The 24794-nt window shown below is 38.1% G+C and overlaps 1 protein-coding gene across 2 annotated transcripts in view; it reads right to left on the bottom strand.

Annotated features, from left to right (window-relative positions):
• LOC108713553 (myomegalin) overlaps positions 1 to 24794 on the bottom strand; it is a 102998-nt gene that overhangs the window by 48747 nt on the left and 29457 nt on the right. For both annotated transcript variants that reach the window (XM_041590680.1, XM_041590682.1), the window contains exons 5-9: positions 10289 to 10365; positions 7143 to 7266; positions 5088 to 5254; positions 4595 to 4754; positions 3391 to 3432 (exon numbers count right to left, since the gene is read on the bottom strand). In XM_041590680.1, coding sequence (XP_041446614.1) covers positions 3391 to 3432; positions 4595 to 4754; positions 5088 to 5254; positions 7143 to 7266; positions 10289 to 10365 — 570 coding nt within the window. The remainder of the gene's footprint in view (positions 1 to 3390; positions 3433 to 4594; positions 4755 to 5087; positions 5255 to 7142; positions 7267 to 10288; positions 10366 to 24794) is intronic.

Below are 24794 nucleotides of genomic sequence, written 5' to 3'. Positions count from 1 at the left end.
GAGGGAAGGTGTTTGGGGAGATTGGTCGCCGCAAAGACAAGGCGATTAGTTGCCAGGCAACCAAATCTCCCCAAAACGCCCAGTGTGGCCTTACCCTTAGAGACATGGCTGGGTGTTTATGACAACACCAACTGCATGCAGCCGTATAGCCCATAATAGTACACCCCCTGCCCCTGGCAGAATCAACTCTTATTAGGGATGTCGCGGACTGTTCGCCCGGGAACTAATTCGCGCGAACATCGACCGTTCGCGTCCGCCGAATGTTCGCGAACGTTGCGCAACGTTCGCCAATTTGGGTTCGCCTTAGCTGGCGCTTTTTTTTGCCATTTCTCCCCCAGACCAGCAGATACATGGCAGCCAATCAGGAAGCTCTCCCTCCTGGACCACCCCCACACCCCCTGGACCACTCCCCTTCCATATATAAACTGAAGCCCTGCAGCGTTTTTTCATTCTGCCTGTGTGTGCTTGGAAGAGCTAGTGTAGGGAGAGAGCTGTTAGTGATTTGAGGGACAGTTGATAGTAACTTTGCTGGCTAGTAATCTACTTGATACTGCTCTGTATTGTAGGGACAGAAGTCTGCAGGGATTTGAGGGACATTTTAGGTTAGGTAGCTTTGCTGGCTAGTAATGCCACCTAGCTGTGTGAGCTTGTTCACATTCTGTCTAAATAATAACAATAATAATTCCGTGTCCGTAAACACCACCTGAGTGACGTTTTTCAAGCAGCAATAATATATTCCTTATCCACTACTGTATACGTTGACCTTGCAGGCATTGTTTGCCCAGTCTTTAACCAAGTGCCACCTAGCTGTGTGAGCTTTTTCACATTCCGTGTCCAGAAACACCACCTGAGTGACGTAGTGTGATTTCTGCCCTTTACAGCACAAAACGCAGCGCTGTGTCAACAATGTATTTTTCAGAAACATTTTTGCCCTTGATCCCCCTCTGGCATGCCACTGTCCAGGTCGTTGCACCCTTTAAACAACTTTAAAATCATTTTTCTGGCCAGAAATGTCTTTTCTAGCTTTTAAAATTCGCCTTCCCATTGAAGTCTATGGGGTTCGCAACGTTCGCGAACCGTTCGCATTTTTGTCCGGACGTTCGCGAACATGTTCGCGAACATTTTTTCCGACGTTCGCTACATCCCTAACTCTTATTGACAAATGTAGCAGAATCTAATGTTATGGGTGCTTTAATTTGTTTCAATAACGTGCAGGGTCAAAAAAGTACAAGAAAGGAAAAATATACACCTTTAGTATGAAAGTTATTGGTGCTGGAAGCCAAACACATTGGTAAATAGCATATACAATAAATACAAATATACAATAAACTGTTTAACAGGACACTACTAATGTGCAAAAATATAGTAATAACCACAAATAGGTAAGATTTTTGAAAAGTGAAAAGAAGCCAATGTCATGTCCCTTTGACTGCTAAGAGATATCTCCAAGCAAGCAGCAGAGCTAATGTTACTTGACATCTGTGCTTGGCTCAGTATACAGCAGTGCAGAAACCGTGCGGATGCAAGCCAGGGCAAGTCTGATACACACTGGCACAGAGGGGAGATCATCACTACACAAACACATCATCATTAAAGTGACCCTAACACCCATAATATGCCTGTTCTGCCACAGAAGGAGTGTAGAAAGAACCTCACGGCACACAGGTCTGCATGAAGTTTTCAGTGATTTATTGAAGCGGAGTGCACTGCAACGTTTCGGGGTCGCCCCCTTTGTCAAGCATGATGCTTGACAAAGGGGGCGACCCCAAAACGTTGCAGTGCACTCCGCTTCAATGCTTGACAAAGGGGGCGACCCCGAAACGTTGCAGTGCACTCCGCTTCAATAAATCACTGAAAACTTTATGCAGACCTGTGTGCCGTGAGGTTCTTTCTACACTACTGCTTTGGGGGGTTGCCGAGCCTCCACCCACGTGCACCAGGCATATCTTTGCTTATCTATAAGGTGGGTGTGCTAATCCACATTACATTGCTTGGAACTGCCACAGAAGGAGCCAAACTGGTTTTCCTTGCTCGCTACTGATACTACCATTATCCAAGATAATGTGCAGAACAAAAGCAATGTTCTTCTACAAGGGTCAAATTAATAAGGGTGCTTCTGGTTCAATTGAGAATAGAGAATACAAAATAAAAATACAAAAAGGGAAAACAACTGTAACAACCTGGACATCTTTGTGGAGAAGTAGGATATTTATTGTCACAATAATATAATACAGATGTGACAGAATGCTGATCCACACTGATAGCCTGATTGTTATTTAGAAAATAGGGAGGAATGTGTGTCTGTTGATAAATGTTATTTATCAACATTTTTCAAATTTTTTTAAAATATAAAAAAGCACAATTTAATCGGATCTGGGGAAAACCCGAATCCTACAATTTTTTTGGAAGTTTTTACCGAATATTTTCACGCTTTTGCCCGAAAAGCATGAAATAGTCAGATTTTGGGGCTAATTCTAGTGCAGACCACAGAAACTTCTAAATAGGATAGGGACCTCTCCCATTGACATATATACAACCTCGGCAGGTCTGAGACGGATTTTCAGATTCTGACTTTTTGCATCCTTGGGGTATAATAAATCTTGATAAATTCAAAATTTTTTTCCACGAAATATATAGATTTTATAGTAAAAAAAAACTTTAATATTTCGAGTTTTTGGCATTCGGACTTTAATAAATAACCCCCTTAATAGCAGATACTGTGTAATCTATTCAACTAACGATTACAGTGATAAAGAGGAAGGTTTTATTATGGTGGCACAGTGTGTCTTTCTCAAAAGTTATAAACCAATAGGCCAGACTGCCTCTGATAAAACCAGACTGACAAAATAATACAACTGAGAACAGTTAAGACATATATGAACCCTTTATACAGTACATATAGTTAAAGTAGAAGTTGTAAAATGTATTGTTGCTTATGAGCATGTTTGTAATTGACAATTTTTTTTATCGATTTCATGATATTAGCAGCTTTTATGCTGCTAATATGATGATATCTAACATGAGCAACAGGCTGAACAGAACAGCAAAAGTAGGTAGTAGGAACCATCTTTTGACATTTATCTGATGTTTTTATAGCTCAATGTGACAGGAGCATTATAGAACTGGTCATATAAGCATCAATAGATGCTTCCTTTTTCTGTGAAATGAGATTTTGCTTTTCTTTCTGGCAGGGGGCACTCAGGTTACACTTCATGAAATTAGCAGGGCAGGAAATGCTAATAATGAAATGTTAAAAAAATTAATTAATTACAATTAAAAGTACTCATAAGAGAACTCAGCTCTACTCTAGATATCCCTTTATGTATAAGCATTTGTACCTTGTTTAAATATATAACATATATTTAAAAAAATGATGACCACCATTATTACCTGCAGTTCCTGCTGAGCCTGTGTTTTCTCATCTTGTAGTTGCTGGAATAGGAAATGAACAAGGTATAATAAATCCTATTTATGGTTTTAAAGTCTCTGAACCCAACTGTGGCCCAATTCTCTGTTCCCCCATTGTGTTGAAAATGTCTGCAACTTTTAATGTGAAACAGCCAGAATAGGTTACATCTAGCAAATAGTGGGTCCTAATGGTTAAGCCATGCAACTTACACAGTTGGGTGTTGGTGGTACCCAACCTGCTTCCTCTGTGAACGATATTGTTTTTGAGCTGTAAAGCTATCAATGGCCTAAAATGGATTCAAAAGTATTGTTCATTTTCTTTCAAAAATTTTCAAAAATGGGTTGGGTGGGACATATAATAATGATATACAGTAATTGCTGTAGAGAATAAATTGTTTTCAGTTTTGGGGTCAAGACTGTCAGCTGGCCTACTGTGATGCCTTATGTTTGCCTTTCTCTAGATCCATTTGTACGGTACTTCTGCAAAAGTAATAATTCATAGACTTGTGAGCACTAAAACTCCAACTAGGGAATCATGAAAGATACAGCTGCTAAACACTTTTCTGACAGCAGCATTGAGCTTTAACACACTACTGTGTTGATCATTTCCCCAAATCAACGAATACTGTGCAAATTAAGGGAGGATTCTTAAATCTGAAATCAGTGTATATTATGAATGAATCCTGTCCATTGTTTTAAAAGTGCCATCCCACCCCTGCACTGATTCAATGGCTGTTTATCAGCACCAGATGGCATTAGAGACTCATTTTACTCCACATCTGCCCTGCTCCTTTTATAAAGCACAAGGCCAGATCAATGGCAGCAGTTACTCTATTTGCAGGAACAAGTCTAGAGACTTCTAACTGAGCAAACTAACAATTGCCAAGAAAATAACTTCACTTGAAGGTTTAATAAAAACAAATATGTCGATTTTTACCGGCCATCATTTTTATTTATTTTAATGAAAATGATTGCCCTTATAGCCCCCTGTGTAATGGGTCATATAATTGAGGCTTCAGTGTATTGCCAGTTAATTGGCACATAACGAATTTCATGTAGATATAACTACGATTTTATCCAAATTCTGTCTAGCAAGTTCTCTTCTCCCCCCCAACATGCTGTCACATTTCACACTTTGTTGTCTAAATCTGTTTTATCCATCCCTGCCTGAGACTCCCATGCTTACCTTAACTTCACAGTCCTTATGCTGCAAAGATGCTTTCAGGTCCTGTACGTCCTGCTGTAGGCTTGTGTTCTGCTGATTCATTAGGGTGTTATTTTCCTCTTTAAGTTGGTTTATTAGGGAATCTTTGCTGTCGAGCAATAGCGTCAGCTGCTGGATCATCCTACAAAGGGACAATAAAGTCAGTTGCAAGTGGCCTGTAATTCTATTGCAAGCACCAAAGAAGTATTAGGCAAGTCATCCAAACCACATTATAAAATGAAAAGTCTATTTTGTGTTTAAAAACAGATACTTAAAATTTCTTTGTGATTGAGGCTGATGACAGTGACACCTGCTTTCAATAAACTAACCTCCCTGTCTCTCATTTTTTCAAGCCTTTTCCCTATGATATGGTTTTTGCATTTGATTCCTGTATTGTTCTACCCATTCAATTTGCAGAACTGTAAGTTACTCATTGATTGATAGATGTGTCAGTAAGAAGTAAGTTCATATCTACCTGTCCTTCTCAGTCAGTGTGGTGCAGTAATTCTTCTGCAGTACTCTGGCTTCTTGCATCTCCATAGTGAATTCTTTGATGGTACTTCTTAACTCCAGACATTTCTGCTTCTCAGCCTCGACCAAGGCTGACATCCGATCTGCCTCATTTTTTGCAAGTCTGGCTTCCTGGAGTTAGTAAAAAAATAAATAATTAAAAAATAAATATATATATATATATACACAATATCAAAACAGGGGGGTTGTGGGAGCACTCTAAAGGCTTTAAAGTATATATATATAAGTATAATAAATGCTATTGCATATGTACCCAAATAGGGGTTATTTTGTTACAAAGTTATGATCATAAAATTGATAAGCCACCATACCACGTCAAGGTAAACCCCGAATGGCGGTCCCTAACTTGTTTTATTTTTTATGTGCATTTTAGCATTACCTGTAATCAATGTCCATTGAACGCTGTTTTTTCACTGAGGGCTAAATCCTCCCCAGCCAGGAATCAGGCTTTTAAAGGAGAGATATTCCCAAAACAAACGCCCAATTTTAAAAGCATAGGAACACCACTAGTTAAAGGGGGGGTATGGTCATACTTTGTAACAAAATAACCCCTATTTGGGTACATATGCAATAGCATTTATTATACTTATATATATATATACTTTAAAGCCTTTAGAGTGCTCCCACAACCTCCCTGTTTTGATATTATATATATATATATATATATATATATATATATATATATATATATATATATATATATATATATATATATATATATATATATAGAGATATATATATATAGATATATCCATTACCACAACTGGGTTTCATTACTTTCTTTAATGAAAAAGAAGCCTATCTCCGATATAATTTAATTAAAAAATGTGCACAGTTTTTATAAGAAACCTGACTGTATCCACCTTCATTTACTTGCTCTGACTGCTGTGGATAACTGCTCTGGAAAGGATCATACCTTAAAATAGCAGGGGGACCCCCCACACCTTCCCAGAACTTGAGCAGCTTTGTTTGTTACCCTGTAGAGCAGCCAGTGACCATGTAGAGATTCGTATCCGCAGCAGTCAGAGCAAGTAAATAAAGAGGGAATTTTACTGCATATAGTCAGGTTTCTTATAAAATGGTACAGATTTGTTATTGGGGATAGGTTTTTTTTTCAGTTAATACTTAATAAGTAAAAATGGGATTTTATTTTTGCCTTTCCATCCTCTGTTTCCAACTCCAGCTGCGGGGACAAAGATCATGAAGCCAGATCTAAACAGATAAACTGGGATTCTATTTGGAGGATTATTTGCTGCAGCCGCTGCTTCTGGATTAAGTTTGTATTAAACAATACAAAAGCCATAAAATTTGATTATATGACAACACAGGACCCAGTGCAGTCTGCATATTCTTATTATTAATTAGTCTTGCTGTATCGGCTTCTGGCAGATATCATTTGACTTGTGCTGTTTTAATGATTTATGACAATAGCCTCCCAACAGCAGCCCAGACCACACTGAGCATGTGCACAGTCTTGGTCTTGCAAAGATGTTTAACAAAGTTACAAGATGGTGACCCCCTGTTGCCAACTTTGAAAGCATAAATCATTTGTTTAATTAGGCTTCTGGTGTAGTAAGTTCATGTTTATGTTTAGTATACAAAATATAGCATTTATAGCCTTATTCTACTTTAGACTTTAGTTTTCCTTTAAGGAAAGATTTGCAGTGTATGCCTGATTGCTACTGCCAACCAGGGTCGGCCCAGATCCGTGGCTTCTTCCTGCTGCAACCTCCCTTTGTTGGGCGGTCGCAGCAAAAACATTGAGAGCGGCGCCTATGGGCCCGGGCCCCCCCCAGTCCGACCCTGCTGCCAACAATTTAACAAAGTTAAGTTATATTAAGATTTGGGGTGAATACTTGCTTTCTGCCCTAGATACTCATGGAACCGAGGCTGAAAGTGCAAAGTTATAAGCACTGTTATAAGCCAAAGGAGCCCTAACCAAATATTGGACCTCAAAGATGGGAAACAGTGCCATTGGAATCTAAAACGATCATCTCACCTCTTGAAGAAGCTGGATCTTGTTCTCCAGAAGTTCCTGGACTTGCTCAGTCTCCTCTTGCTTCTGCTCATACTGCCGCCGCAACTCGGCTTCATTGTAGCTGGTCAAGTTTTCAGCAGCAGCCCTTAGAAAGATACAATGCAGCAGGCATTACTATACACTGTACCCATACCCTGACCACAACGCAAAAGTAGTTTATCAAATGAGTTTGGTTTGCCTGGGTGCAAGCTTCTCAGCATTCACTTTCTGCCTGACCAACATCCTCCATAGATGGACTTAAAAATACCTTTACTGATAAATGGGCACAGGCTCCAATATTCAGTATCAAAGGGAGAATTGTGTGCATGAGTGCATTTTATTTTTATCAATGACAAACATTAAAATTCATGTCTTTTATCATTCTTAATGATCTTAGGGGCCGATTCACTAAATTCGAGTGAAGGATTCGAAGTAAAAAAACTTCGAATTTCGAAGTATTTTTTTGGGCTACTTCGACCTTCGACTACGACTAACTAAAAATCGTTCGGCTATTCGACCATTCGATAGTCGAAGTACTTCGACTCCCTACTTCGGCAGCTAAAAGCTACCGAAGTCAATGTTAGCCTATGGGGAAGGTCCCCATAGGCTTTCCTAAGTTTTTTTGATTGAAGGATATTCCTTCGATCGTTGGATTTAAATCCTTCGAATTGTTCGATTCGAAGGATTTAATCGTTCGATCGAAGGAATAATCCTTAGATCGTACGATCGCAGTATTTGCGCTAATTCCTTCGATATTCGAAGTCGAAGGATTTTAATTCCTAGTCGAATATCGAGGGTTAATTAACCCTCGATATTCGACCCATAGTGAATCAGCCCCTTAGTGTGAGCTGTTGTTGACTGCTTATGATGCTAAGAAGACTCATTTATTATTATCAAAACTCCATGCTTTTGTGAGCCACATAAATATGTTGATGACATTTTACTATGATCAGGAGCTATCACTTAGCACTTCTCTCTGATAATTTGATTAGCATTATTTAATGGAGAAATAGATTTGAGTGCAGGCAGGAACATAGCATCCTCAATTCCCACAGCTTCATGATCTAATCAAAACTATAAATAGCAGAGCACTTGCGACCACCTAGCCCTTTATAGTTGACACAACATTTAATAAGGCTTAACATTCCTTCTTCTGGGAAAACAACCTGATGGCATGAAGCTTTCCACTAGACAACTGCAGATAAGCTATTTATACTGTTACATTACTCAAGAGCCGCTCTTCCTATAGGGAAATATAATATTTAGGTGGCTTTGTTACTGTACTTATTGTCCTTTAAAGGAGAAGGAAAGTCATATTCACTAGGTATGGTTTTATTCACTGGGGTAGTGTCTAACAAATTGGTACCCCCACAGTGACTATAATTTTCCTTCTTCTTTAACCAAATATTATGGCATGGGGAACTGTGAAAACACAACACATGCTTTGATTTATTATATTCATACATTTAAGTATGAGCTGGCAAACTACCTTCCTCAGACGGGTTATTTTCCATAGACTTCAAAAGAAAAATATCACCTATATGTGACCATCAGTCCTATTTTTGAAACATTGAAATGTAAAAAAAAGCAGGCTTATTTATCAACATTTTAATTTGTGAATGTTGTTTTTTTTTTTTAATTTTAATCAGCTTGAAAACTTACCAAACACAAATGTGTGCTTATTTATGAAAAAAATTTAATTTAATTTAATTCATTGGGGTCTACCAACTCTCAAAAAATTTAAAAAAATTAAATACAGTAAAACATTTTTGGGACATCTCCCATTGATTTCTATATGAATATGCCAGCTGCTGAATGTTTACATTTGACTTTTTCGCACTTAATAAATCTTTAAATTTACAGTTTTGAAAACTTGAAATTGTACGTTTTAGTGCAAACAAACACTTGAATCGTTGTAAAAATTCTAATTCAAACACTGATAAATCAGCCCCTTAGAAGAACAGTACACCACAAATGATGACTTTTTAAATTGCAGGAGGGCAGATCTGAGTTACAGTTACAGTTTGATACATTAATTGATACAATGCTCACCAGCAGCAGCTACAGAATATTCCGTTCTTAGAAATAATGCTGCCTCAGGTTTACTAAAGCTGGTAAGTGAGCAGCTGTTGCAACTGAACACTAGTTTGAGCAATGTATCTCGACTAATGTATCAAAAAGCAGACCCATATTAATAAGCACAACTAGGCAGAGATAATGGAGTTTGGCCAGTTGTACAGTTATTTAGCATACACTGATGAACTGTTGCTACTAAGCGCTGTTTAGTTGAAGACTAGCTATTCTGGTACAGCAAATGCCATATATTTGCCAAGGGAAAAAAATCTGAGACAGAATGCAATGCTTTGGGGCCTTAGAATAAACAAAGCCCATCTGGGTGCTAAACCAATACACAGTCATAATAGGTGTGTACTATAGAACAGCTTCCCTGCACTTACATCTGATCTGACAATTTACCTAAGGTTTGAGCAGGTGGGGGTAACCTATAATATGTTTCTCTTGCTCACTTTTGATTATGCCACTGAGCAACAGATTTTAAGAAAAATTGTTAATTTGAACATTTGTTTATGGGCCAAATAGGGTTAAACATCATAGCAGAAGTTTGGCAGATATTCTCCCAGTAAGCCATCTGATCCTTCTAAATATCAACTCATGTGTTTCTCTCCTAACTCATTTCCATGCTGGGCTTCCCCTCTTCTCTCCCGTAATGCTGTCATTTGAGAGGATGCCAATACAATATTTTTAGACCTTGGGTACACCAGATAACCCAGTGGCACTGAGCTGTGATACTCAAACAACTCGTGCTTTCTTGTCCGAATCCGATTACACATATACCATACCAGATTGCTTCAGCTTCAAATTGTTTATGGATGCAGCACTTACAAAATGCAAAAATATTGTGTGCAAAATGTTACCTAATGTTAGAGCTGATCTGAATTGTCATTTGAAAGGTTAACTTTGAGATTTCGCCATGACCAATCATTCAGTTGATCTCCAAAGTTAATTCCCATTTAATATCACTGGATTAAAGAATCATTTTTACTGGCCATAACAAGAAATGCTTTTGCCAGGTGGCAGCGATACTAGAGTGCAAGAGCCTTTATACACACCAGGATTTATCCAGAAAATGCTGCTTCTCTTGAAGTTCTCGCTTTAGACTCTCAACCTCCACCTTAAGTTCAATATTCTGTGGATAAAAAGAAATTTACTGTTAATAAAACAACTTGGCAGCAGAACTTGAGAAGCTGGAAAGCTTTCTTATTTCAATACTCTTTTTTTTGCAGTGTGCAAAATTCAGTTTTCGGCATGCTGTTTACCCAATAGGGCAACATTTCCCCCCAGACATCCAGCACAATTGCAGCTGCACGGACGTGTGTAGAGAAAGTTTGAACACAAAAGTGCCTTAATGAATGGCATCAATAAGGACAATATTTGGGTTCATTTTAGTGCAATTGCGCTTGCACTTGAAGTTGTAAATGAGGCTTTAAAACACTCACTCCAACAGCGGCTAGCACTTGGCTGCTAACAGTTGTAACATCTATAAGGTTGCCCACCAGTTTAAAGCTAGTTCTAATGCTTGCTCTAATTAGGTTCCCTCTGTATCCACTTTTTTATTACTTATTCATTTTTTATAAATATGAATACAGGGAAAGTACTATTTTCTGCATGGACAATTACTGAAAATCAATTTCTTTATTCTATTATGGGGTAGATGAAAACACTGAGAACAAGCTGTAGTATTGACAACTGTTGGTGCTGACTAGGGATACTCTGAATCCAATATTTTGTGTCTCTGATGAATCCCGAATCTTTCAACAATGATTTGGAATCCCAAACCGAATTCCATATGCTAATAGGCTAAGGAAGAGTTAAAAGGAACCATGTGTGCAGCATGTGAAAAATGAAATCACAATTTCCTTGTTTGTGTGATAAAAAGTTGTATGATTGGGATCGGACAGGCACTTGGTTTCTGACATATCTGAATCCTGCTAAAAAGATTCAATCCCTGCCAAATCTTGAACCAGATTCTGTATTCTGTGCATCCCAAGTGCTGACAATGTTGTGCTGTGATCAAAGTGGCGCCTAATACAAACGCACACAAACATGCTCTTATTAACACTTATCCACAATTTACTGAGGAATGCACAGAGATTGAAGCCACCCACCACAATAGCTCCATGTGCCACTGTGCCACATTGCCTAACTATCGTGGTTTGATTTTGTCTTCCGTTGATTATTTCAACTCCATAATGAATTATTTCAACTCCATAATGAAGGCAGCTATAGGCTATGGGCAGTCAGGCTGAAGGCTCTGTCAGCCTGCATATTTTTTGCAGGCTTAGAGAAGCAGATCTGGTCCCTTCCACTGCTCCATTGATTTGAATTTGATCAGCCTGTGTACACTCACACACAGCAGAGCTGAGGTTAGACCAGAGGTGCCTCCTTTAGTGTATTTGGGCTAGGGCTGCACCGAATCCACTATTTTGGATTCGGCCGAACCCCCGAATCCTTTGTGAAAGATTCGGCCAAATCTGAACCCTAATTTGCATATGCATATGCAAATTAGGGGTGGGAAGGGGGAAAAAATGTACTTCCTTGTTTTGTGACAAAAAGTCATGTGATTTACCTCCCCACTCCTAATTTGCATATGCAAATTAGGATTCGGTTCGGTCGGGCAGAAGGACTCGGCCTAATCGGAATCCTGCTGCAAAAGGCAGAATCCTGGCCGAATCCCAAACCGAATCCTGGATTCGGTGCATCCCTAATTTGGGCTGAACAGTGCATACAGGCTGATCAGATTCAAATCAAGGGAACAGGGCCACTCACCAGATCTGCTTCTCTCAGCCTGCAAAAATACACCTAAAGCTGGCCATAGACGCAAAGATCCGATCGCACGAACCGTGGATTCGTACGATTTTTGGACCGTGTGTGGAGAGTCCCGACATTTTCGTTCCGGCGGAGATTGGTCGTTTGGTCAATCAGACAGGTTAGAAAATTTCTGTTGCCTGCCGATAATATCTCTGCATTTACAGTATTGCCGATCGTACGATTTTCAGAGGGAGACTGTCACTAGCTTTGTCAGACATAACTATCGTACGATTGCTGTCAGAGGTAGTACATTGGCTGATCTGTTCTTTTACTACTTTATTTGATCGGAATGGTAAGACTTTGATCTTTATGGTTAGTGGAGGGTCGGGAGACGGGAAAGTCCGATCGTACGTTGATTCGTACGATCGGATCTTTGCGTCTATGGCCAGCTTTAAGCTACAGTAATGTACTATGGGTCTTGATACATGACCACTGAAACAGAACACCCTGTTCTAGAGATAGCCATAAATCAGAATGAGTGCTTCACTTTGGGAAGACGGAAAGAGATACAGCCACAGCGATACACAAGCTGACCTATATGCCATCACTGAATGGATGAATACAGTCAATCATAGAAGTGACCAGCTTTTCAAGTGTTCCTGTCATTCAGTTTGATTATGTGAACAATTAGATAAATTGGACAGATAATGCGCAGTCCATTAGGATTGCAGGATAATCTGTCAAAACCACCCAGTGACTTGTCATACATGCCAAGATGCTTGGGAGAATGGCCAAAATTATCCAAACTGCCTGACCAAATCTGGTCTTGTATAGCGAATTTAACAGGAAATATATACAAGTATGGGACCTGTTATACAGAATGCTCGAGAACTGGGGTTTTCTGGATAACGGATCTTCATACATTAAGTCTTTTAGAAAATCAACCCAGTTGGCTGGTTTTGCTTCCAATAAAGATGGCATATCTTAGTTTGGATAATGTACAATGCACTGTTTTATTATTACAGAGAAAAAGGAAATTTTTTAAAATTTGGATTATTTTGATAAAATTAAGTCTATGGGATACTTTCTGTATAACAGATCCCATGCCTGAATTAAGCTCTGCAAAAATAAAATTATGGGGGCTATTTATTAAAGTCCAAATGCCAAAACTTGAAAAATTCGAGTTTCTTTTACTATCAGATACAAATATTTAATGGAAAAAAACCCTCAAATATTTGGTGATTTATTATACCCTGAGGCTGCTAAAAGTCCAAAACAGAAATTTCACAAGAAATTCTAGCATTTCAATTTGGGGTTTTTCGCAAAAATTCACAGTTTTTAATATTTTTTAACCAACTTTATAGTGTTTTTTCAATCTCAATCATAAATAAAGTCAAATTGTGGATTCTAGTTTGGACTTTTTTTTCTTAAAAAATCAGAAAAAAATGAATTTTGATAAATAACCCCCTAATTGAAACATTTTCAAAATTAAGAACACTGAAGAAAGGCACATATATTACAATATTAAAATCTCATGTTATCTAGGTATTCACAGCTCGCAGAAGTGACAGACGTAAGAGAAGATCTGCCATTTGTTCTCCGGCAGGCCAGCAGCCAGTCCAGCAGATGCATCTATTAACCTCAGTTCACTGCTCTTATTATTCTAATACAGTATAGTGAAAGCAATAAGCACTGCCAGCACAGTACAAGTAGCTGCTGTTTCACTCACTCTTCTTATTGCTCTAGACTGTTATATATTCACATTTTAGAACATTTGTGCCTCTTACAGACATATATATAATATATAGATAATCCCATCACCAGTGGGATCTTGATGCATTTCTTTTCTGATGCAGTAACTTAAATGTTGCATGTTGCTGTGAGACTTAGATGTTAAGCTAATCATTAACCATGAAACATTGAAACCTGTGGTTTTGCAGTGCTTATGGCGGGGTATAGAATCACAGTCTACTTGTACTAAAATGTATGCATTTTGTAGTTCACGAATGCCACCTGCATAGGTCCCCCAAAGCTGTTACAATCAGTAAACGCATAGCTTACAAAATAATTAGGACATAAACCCCTATTACTGTCTTGGAGGTAAAAGGAGAGAATCAACTGTACAATACTTAAAGCCAACTGAACCATGACATGTGTTAACACAGTGACATGTATCTGATACTGAAATAAAGATGTATGTCCATCAATATAAATCTGTTACTCAATTTATATATAGATTCTGGTTAGCAGTATTTGTATTCCCCCCTAGCTTTGTACCCTTGGTTCATATGTCCCAAGGATAAATCAGGAGCAACAAAATTACACAAGGCACATATAGACGATACCTTCCCTGACCCCCCTAGCCTAATAAAGTCTTAAAGATAAATTATTCCTTGTACAAGAGCAATGATATACTTTAATACTGTCTAATAAGTAAGATATTGTACACTGCTTACACCATTAATGTCTGGATTGTTGCCCTCTAATGACTGATGAACTATAATTTTCAACAACCCCTTTCTACAGAGAAAGAAGGCGATTGTAGTTCAACGAAAGCTTGAGGTTCACAGTCATGACATTTCTCATCATTTTTATCAGAAGCCGGGAGCCTAATCATGTTCCCTTTAAATATGGGACGTGCAATGAAGGAAATACTAACTGCAGCTTCTCCTCAGTAACAGTGCTAATTATATCTGGCCCAGGGTATGGAACCCCCACTCTGCCTTCTTACTGGCTGCACATAAGGGCTCCTGTCTGCACCCTTGTCACTCACTGTATAGATATGGGAGCAGCTGTCAGTATGTTCATCACTGTCACGCCCTGAGTCTAGCTGGTGCAGAAGGATCACACATTTGCTAAAATGCTGCTACCAATTCAGAACTTTTTGGTGTGACCATGCACAGGCTGCACAGGACATCAATAAGCCTTGGGTGCAGATTTACTAAAGTCACCAGATATCCAATCTATAGGGACATTGCCAATTTACTAACAGGACAATTCACTAGCGAAAGAGTAAATCGATAACGAAGTTTTGCACCCTTTTTCCAGGAGCATTTTCGCTCAGGCGAACAATAGTTACTCCCCAAATTCACTAAAGTGCAAATCTTCCATTACGTTACTCCTTTCGCCAGAGTTTTTTTTAACTCACATGAATTCAATTTTATTCGAAATGCGATTGGGTGAAATGTATTAAAAAGATTTGAATATTTCAAACTCGGACTAATTTTACCGACCCAAAAACTCAAATCGAATTCAATTTGAATTCAACCAAATTCGATCCGAAACTAACTCGAATATCAGGAAGGCTGCAAACATCTCCAAATTGGTCACTGCACCTCTCCTATTACAGTAATTTGGCAGGTTTTAGGTTGAATTCTAATTCCTAAAGTACTCCTAAAGAGTATGATAAATCTCTAAAATCTAATTCAAATTTTTAAAAGACCTCAAATCGAGTTTGGATAATTCCTTAGTTGAATTTGATAGTTTTGACCATAAAAAAAATTAAAACATTTGAAATAAAATTTTCAATTCGACCCTTAAGTGTGCAATCTCATATACTCTGTAGTCCTGAATTTCATCACTGGACACACCTAACTTCACCATGAAAACAGAGCGTGGCTTGAAAGTAATTCCATAAATTGGATCTTCATACCTTAAGTCTACTAGAAAATCATGTAAACATTAAGGTGGTTATTTATTAAAACCTCCATTTTTTCTGGTCGAGGTTTTGCGGGCAAAACCAAAAATTTTTAGGGGAAAAAAATCTTAGAATTTTTTGAGATTCGTTATACCGTGAAGCTGCTAAAAATCCGAATTTGAAAATCCTGCTACGGTCATGTAAAAATCTATGGCTGATGCCGATCTTACAATTTGAAGTTATTGAGATCTGCGCTGCTTCTGTTCACTAATCTGAAAAATTCAGGGTTTTTCGCCAAAAACCCCCAAAAAATCAAGGGATTCAGGCGTCAAATCTGAAAGATTTGTATGATTCGAGTTTTTTCAAGTCTTCCTGACCCGACTTTTTAAAGTTATTTTATTGATAAAATCGTGGATGAGAGTTTGGTCAAGCTTGGTTTAATAAAAAGATGAGATAAATTCACTTTTTATTAAATAAACCCAATAGGCTAGTTCTGCTCCCGATAAGGATTAATAATATCTTAGTTTGGATAATGTACAATGTACTGTTTTATTACAGATAAATAAGGAGTTATTTATGAAAAAAATATTATTTGGATAAAATGGTGTCTACAGCCCTTTTGTAATTCAGAGATTTCTGGATAACGGGTTTCCGGCTTACGAATCCCATACCTGTATAACTGTAAGCTGTATCTGTAGGGTTTGCATTCACACATAAGTGCAAGATCTGTAAAGAACACCAGTATCAGTATTTTGTGTCACTCATCTGCACTAAGCCAAGGAGGTGGGACTGATGGAGTATCATTGTGAAATAAGGAACTTGCTGATTTTATTCCTACCCCAGTGTAGCTAACATGGCCTGTTGATAATAGTGTTACACAATAATTAATATGTACAGAAAACTGGCCACTAAGAACAATATGGACATGGTTACCTTGAAGCTTGGCATATGGCCCCATTATTGTGTATTATTAATAGACTACAAGATCCAGTTATTTGACTTTCGATGAACATATTGAAGGTCTACCTGTTGCAGAGGGAGTTTGCATCTTATAACACTGCCAGCTACACAGTGATTCAACTATTTTTAGCTTCTCAGTAATCCCAGGCCATTTGTAAGGTTTAATATGTTGGCAATAAAATGGTAATCTTATCCTGGTACAGTTGGTGTGAACTGTTAAGATATATATCCACTGATCAGTTTCAATCATCTATTTTTAAAATTGTTTTACTTCTCGGGCCAAAGGTATAACAATATGGTTAGCAGACCCTGCAGCTGTTGGGGAGTAAAATGTAGGGGACCCTGCAAGGGCCAAGACACAATTAAAATATATAGACTATTGCAATACAGAGAGTTTTAGCAATATAAATCATACATTGTGATTTTATCTTGTTGGAGGCTTGACAAAGTCAGTGTGGGGGAGCAGAATGTACAGTATATGTACATCGACACATAAAACTGATCTTGAGCTCTGTAACCTTGAGCTATGTCCCCTCATTAACAATTAGATTTACTGAGAATTAGTAACTCCAGAACTGTCTGCAATGCTGAGTACTTAAAGGGGAACCAGCGCGAAAATGAGAAAAAGATTCATCATACTGAAAAGAGAAACATTCTTAATATAATCAATTAAATATTCTGCACTGTTTCTGCAATAATCAAATTTATCCTCACTATCTGTCTCTCAGCATCTGTTTCTCTTCATTCTCTCTTCATGCAGGAGTTGGGTGTCAGATAAATGATCCAATATATCTTATATATCAATATAGCTTCCTTTCCTAGCAGATACATTAGAGCTCACTCAAATAACTGATTCCAGTACAAACAAAATCTAACAAAATAACTGTCTTTTGCACAAATCCTGCATGTAGAGAGACATGATGTCTGGTGATTTGAATAGAGTGAGCTCTAATACATCTTCTAGGCAAAAGGAACCCCCCTATAATATATATTGGATCTAACTGTCACTATCTGACACCCAGGTCCGGACTGGCAATCTGTGGGTTCTGGCAAATGCCAGAAGAGCTGCTGTATGGTTCCTGCAACTCCTGCATGAAGAGAGAATGAAAAGAAACATATGCTGAGAGAGAAACAGTGAAGATAAATTTGTTTATTTCAGAAACGGTACCGAATTTTTAATTGATTATATGTAGAAAACGTCTTATTTCAGTGTGCTTATATTATATTTTCATTTTTGTGATAGTTCCTCTTTAATAGGGGTGATTTGCCATAGACATCAGGCAGGGACTCCAAGTTCTCTTTTATATTCTTGCATGGGTTTTTATTTCTATGTCAAGTGGATTAATTAACTGTGCACATTAAAGCATTGGCTGAAACCCTTAAAGGGGAACTATCATGAAAATGTAATATAAGCTTCTTCATACTGAAATAAGAAACTTTCTTTATGTAATCAATTAATATTTCTGTGCTGTTTCTGAAATAATCAGGTTACTCTTCATTATTCCCCTCTCAGCATCTATCTCTCTTCATTCTCACTTCATGCAGGAGTTGGGAGTCTGATTTTGATTGACAGTTAGGTCTAATATTGCTTTGGGGGGATGCTCCCTTTTCCTGAAAGATAAATTAGAACTCACTCTAGAGCTAACCAGAAATCCTGTCCCTCTTCATGCAGGATTTGTGCCAAGCCATCTTTTGTATAGACTTTGATTTGTGCTGGAATCCGTTATTTGAGTGAGCTCTAACACATCTGCTAGGAGAGGGAGCCCCTCTAAAATATATAATAGATCTTACTGTCAATAAACATCTGACACCTGTTACCTGCATGAAGAGAGAATATAGAGAGACAGATGCTGAGAGGGAAACAGTAAAAATAAATTTCATTTTTCAAGGAATGGTACAGAACTTTTAATTGTTATATATTTAGAAAGTTTCTTATTTCAATATGATGATGCTTATATTAAATTTACATTTTCGAGATCCCCATTAATATACCACATGTGTAAATTCACCACAAAAAATATTTGTTAAGAGAAGAAACGCTAGAGAATGTATAGGAATATCTGGCTATCATAATGCACAGAATAATCCAAATTGCTCTTTTTTTTAAAAAAGATTTGGATATTTCCATAAAACTCATACTTATCATCCAAGTATTCTGATTCCACACCTACATTGATTTATTTGAGGTTTACAGGCATTTTACACACAGCATTTTCACATTACTATTGATGCCTAAAACCACAATGCACACTGCAAGCTTTACAGGGGCTACATGCCCTACAGCCACGTTTGCTTTAATGAAAAGTGACATTTCAAAGAAATGATAGAGGCCACGTCTGCAAGAATAAAATCAGCAATCCAAAATGCAATCACTCTAAAGTCTTACCCCCAATAGTCAGATGGATGTTACATTTTTCTACGGTTCCTTATCTAAATTATATCCCATATTGACAACTCAGCATACCACCACTCACTGTTTAAATGTATTAACTATACAAATCTTTTGCTACAAGTCCCATCTAAATGAGACATGCAGAGTGATATAATGCAAGTTCTAGAGAACGCTACCATGTTAGACATACTTCAGAAAAATGGGTTTCATTGCGGTAACCAGATATCATTTATTGGCTAATTTATAAATAGACAATATTGTGTGTGCTTCAACCACCTTATTTAACCTTGCCCTCTCCCCAAACATGTCTAACATAGTCCAAAGAAACCAAATGCATAGGAGATCCCATGAGTGAAGTGGTCACTACAAACAGGGCCGCAATCAGGGGAGGAGAAGGGGACAAGTGTCCCGGGGCTGAAAGGGGGCCCGGCAGTGCTGCACTTTTCGAAGAGCCTTGCCCCCCTTGACCGCTCCGCAGCTGTGCCTCTACTTGCGAAGTCCCGAACAGCCGAATGCGGAAGTGCCGAACATACGAAGTCCTAAGTGGCGGAAAGACTCGAAGTCACGAAAGGAGCCCACACTGAAGTCCTGAAGCGGCGAAAAGAAACAAAGTCATGAAAGGAGCCGAAACTGAAGTCCTGAACCGGTGGAAACAAAGTCACGAAAGGAGCCGACACTGAAGTCCTGAAGCGGCGAAAAGAAACAAAGTCACGAAAACATATATAATTGAAGTCCTGAAGCCACGAGTTCAATTCTATTGACACCTATGTGGGTTTTTTGTTTTTTTTAATCCCCTGGCCACCAATGTTTTATTTTAATAATCTATAGGCCCCTGCCACCAATTTTTTTAACTTGTAAGGGGGGCCCTGGCACCATTTTTTTTAAAAAAAAATTACTTTTGGGGCCCCAATTTTTTTTTACTTGTAAAGGGGGCACTGGCACAAAGGTTTTTTTAAAAAATAATTTTTGGGGCCCCAATTTTTTTTAACTTGTAAGAAGGCCCTGGCACCGATGTTTTTTTAAAAAATTATTTTCGGGGCCCCGATTTTTTTTAACTTGTAAGGGGGGCCCTGGCGCAAAGGTTTTTTTAAAATATAATTTTTGCGACCCCAATTTTTTTTAACTTGTAAGGGGGCCCTGGCGCCAATGTTTTTTAAAAAAATTATTTTTGGGGCCCCAATTGTAAGGGGGCCCTGGCACCAATGCTTTTTTAAAAAAAACTTTTATGGGGGCCCTGGCGCCAATGTTTTTGTTTTTTTTAACCTTATAAGGGGGCTCTGACCATCAATATGTGTGGGGGGTTACTTTTTTAGCGCTGATGTCTGTGTAGTCTTTTAATTTCGTTGTATGGGGCCCCGTGATTTCTAATGGCGGCCCTGCCTACAAATGGTAACTGCATTGCATGAAGAGGCTTTGGAACCCTCAGCATTACAGTACACAATGGTAATATGATTAATAAAGCTCCAACACGCAGCAAGAAAAAGGCAAGAGAAAGTTAATATACTGCTAATACCCCAAGTAAAACATATGCCTTCTTTTATAATGCACCCCAAAACACAGAGCACAGTAAAGCCGGGCAAATGAGGCCACAGTAATGCAGATGGGAACTATAAACTGTCAGCAAGTTGAATCCTAGTCGCATTGACTTTAATATTCGTTAATGACAAAATCAATTCACAACCTTGATAAATAGCATTCAGCTGATTGAAACCTGGGGTTTAAAATGAAACAATAAAAACTACACAAAGAAGCTGTGTTCATGACGTCTCTGATAAAACGCCTACAGCTCTGAACTGTATTTTCCGTACTCTGCAAAAAATAACAGAATTTAAAGTACACATAAAATTTTACAAGTTCTTGGCACTGCTTCTGTTAAAGTATGCCCATGTTTTGCATTGAATGGTTGTAGGAAGTTTTTGAGAAAGCAGCAATTGGAAAAGCATGATTTTTTATTTTTGGAACAAGACAATAGAAAATGCACTTCTCTGACTATTTGTTTCAGAAGTTTACTGTACCTAATTGACCATGCTGTCAATCTACGCCACAAAGCTTTTAATATTCAATTTACCTGTAACTGTTTGGCCCAATAAGCTGGAAGGAGGCCTCCAAATCTTATATCAAAACTTTGCACTTTACTGATAAAAAAGATATGGGTGGGAGAAAGTATCCGTCTCACGGAGGGAAGTGGTACCCTGAGATTTTACTTGATGAGACAGACAGAGTCTGAAGATTATTTCTGACCTTGGTCAGTACTGACACTCTGCTTCTCATCCACAGAACTGGAGCTACAGTACTTGAAACAGCAGTTAACCCATAAGGAAAAGCAGCTTCCTTTAGAAATCAGAAGTATCTGATGCAGAGATCTCTACAGATCATTTTTATGGAAGGCAGCATACATTGTCAACTAGCTAGCCCTATGTTGTTTTCTTTATATATATATATATATGGGATGTTTTGGCCTTCAATGATATTACCAAATGGCAAGCATCTACAAGTACAGGTATATACATACAGGTATGTCATTCATTACTCGGAAACCCATTATCCAGAAAGCTTGGACTTACGGGTAGGCCATCTGCCATAGACTCCAATTTAATGTAATAATTTAAAATTCTAAAAATTATTTCTTCCTTCTCTTTAATAATAATAATAATAATAATAATAATAATAATACAGTACCTTGTACTTGATCAACAGCTACAATATAATGAATCCTCATTGGGGCAAAACAATCCTATTGATTTAAATCAATGTTTAAATGATTTTTTAGTAGACTTATAGGGGTATATTTATCAAGGAGTGAAGTTAGAGATCACCACAGTCCACTAGAGTGAAATTCTGCCACTCTCCATTCATTTATATGGGATTTTTAAAGGCATATTTATCAAAGAGTGAAATTTCACCCACTGATAAATACTCTTTTAAAAATTCCATAGAGAAGCAAATTACAGAATGACCCCTTGTCCAAAAAATCCCAGCATTCTGGATAACAGGTCCCATACCTGTACATATATCTTTAAGTGTCATTTGTGCCTCTGTTTAAATTGCTTGATATAAGAGTGCAATAAACTGGTCTGCATTTCAACCCCATAAGAAGAATATGATAGGTATCTGTTACAGGGCTTGATGGTGCTAATGACTGAGTTGCAACTGTGCAGGTTCTGTAGAAATTTCCACCAACAGATCCTCCCTGGCAGGTTTAGAGGAATTAGTATATGACAGCTGCTGTAGAAATCCATAATCTGGAATGTGAGCTCTGTATGAGCAACTGGGAAGGTGCTGACTATAGAGAAGGGACATGGCACAGATGCACATAACTGAGGCTCAGAATTACATATTATGTACTTTAACTCGGCACAAACATGCTGTTATATGCTCACGTCTCAATGAAATCAATATAAAAAATGACAGCTTTGAAATCAAAGTGCAAAAGTAAAGCAATTATTAGGTGTACCTTTAAGACCAATATGTGCTTGTGCTTTATGTGCACACACTAAACACTATGGAGTGATATATTGTTGTACTTGCTTCTATGTAGGTGGATTTATTTAAGGAGTAGGTGGTAAAATGCCATACACTAAGCAGCTACACTTATGATTCCTTGTAAAGAGAATAGCCCTCTATATTTCAGACCAGATTGTGTGCAAATTATGCTCCCATTTCACATAGGTGCATTAGAATGCATTTTATAAAACCATACTGCAATATATATTTATATACTATATACTTTAAACAATATGGAAAAAACTGGATACTATGCCTGCCTAGAAACACTCAACTCAGCATTGCCAAGTGTGCCTGACTATTAGCAACAATAGATGTAGGTTGGGAAGAATGTCACTATCTTCCTTAAAGGACCATGATAGTCATGATTTCTTTCTTGCAGTGGGAAAGCAGCAGGCATGTAGGGCCCAGAGTCAGAGTTGCTTCAAATTACCAGCGGGACCAGTGCAATAATGAAGAGCACATATGAAGAATACTAAATAAACGTATGCCACCAGAATTTGAAATCAATTTATATCTATGTTTGGGGCTCCCTGTGTCTACAAATCATGCTGGGCCCAGGGCACCGGCTTGTACAATAGATCTGATTTCTACCGAGCTGTTATAAAATAATAAATCCCAGCATCCCTGACAGCCGCACCACAGCCTATGGTTTTAATCTCTTAATATCAATGAAGATCAATTGTCTCTAAACTGAGGTCTAGTCTCTCGCTATAAATAAATATTTGTGAGCAGGGACTTAATCTCACCTATCTCAGGACAGGTTTTTAGGCAAGGTTCAATAAGGCCTGCTAAGGACCTTTTTATATTAGCAGGAAAACAAATACCCCAGGAGTGTTTATAGATTTCACAGGCAGTTATTTGCAGTCTAACAAATCCACATCATGTAACAAGGATAACTCATCAACAAAAATACCGCTGGTAGTAATTACCAGGATATGTACCAGTCTCAGCCAGACAGTCACCCACACTCACAAGTGAGAACTATTTCCAAAAATGTAGCCTGTACCTCATTATACCCTTCTAGTATTCCTCTCTGTCACGGATTCAGCTTCTATTGTTAGTGAAAGAGGAAGAACATTGGCTTCTATTATTATTATTAAGAGTTCTGCATTAAATCCCCGGTACCAGTTTGAATTAGGGAGGCACTGAAACCAGGATTCGGTTTGGGATTTGCCCTTTTTCAGCAGGATTCAGAATCCTAATTTGCATATGCAAATTAGGGGCAGAGAGGGAGATTACGTGACTTTTTGTCACAAAACAAGGAAGTAAAAATGTTTTCCCCTCCTACCCTTAATTTGCATATGCAAATCAGGATTCAGATTTGGTTTGGTATTCGGTCGAATCTTTTGTGAAGGATTCGTGGGTTTGGCCAAATCCAAAATAGTGGATTCGGTGCATCCCTAGTTTGAACCTGCTAATGAGTTACAACCTTTTATAGCATTTATTAGCAAGTTTTTTATAACAATGTCCATATCATGCACCAATACTGGATAAGGGCAGGCACTTTGGTAACTAAGGTAATCACTATAGCACAATGGGTTTGGGATATCAGGAGCCAATATTTAGTACTGGTTAATATGACACGGGGCTCATTTATCAACACTGGGCAAATTTGCCCTTGGGCAGTTACCTATAGCAACCAATCAGTGATTAGCTTTTTTAAGCAAGCTGCAAGTAGGACAATGAATGCAGCTATCTGATTGGTTGCCATGGGTTACTGCCCATGGGCAAATTTGCCCAGTATTGATAAATGACCCTGAGTTCTAATTTTTACAATTGTATGGCCTCCCAATGGAAACATTTTGATTCTGTTGTCCTGTCCTGATCACCAGCACTAAAAAGGAATATAATAAAAATAGCAGAAGAGAACAACATGTCCTGCTCTAAACAGATTACCCCATGCAGATATGACTTGGCTTTCTCATGATAGTGCCAAACAAGATGATCTCATGGCCATGGCACGCTCTCTTAGTTAAATGTGGAGGGAGACACACCACAATAAAGTGACTTTATGGATGGGGGGGAGAGTCTTGAAAACAAATGAACAATAGGCCTGGATTTGCTCCCAAAAGTGTTAAAGCAGTACCATTATTAGTAGAGAATATGCAGCAAGAGCACTTGTTTTGCCAGAGTGAAGTAATAGAGAGAGTCTTTTTTGGAACCTCCTGATATGATTAGGGCTTATTTACGAATAACGGTATGAATCTGCATAAATGCAGTAACTCACCACAACCTGAATAAACAAAATTTTTGTGCAATTTTCTTCTTTTGGTGTTTTAAAAAATTCTGTTTCTCATTTCCATTTCATCAA

Source organism: Xenopus laevis, chromosome 4L (assembly GCF_017654675.1).
Source record: "Xenopus laevis strain J_2021 chromosome 4L, Xenopus_laevis_v10.1, whole genome shotgun sequence".
Lineage (NCBI taxonomy): Eukaryota > Metazoa > Chordata > Amphibia > Anura > Pipidae > Xenopus > Xenopus laevis.
The sequence above is the reverse complement of the archived record's forward strand: the minus strand, read 5'-3'. Positions and strand labels throughout refer to the sequence as shown.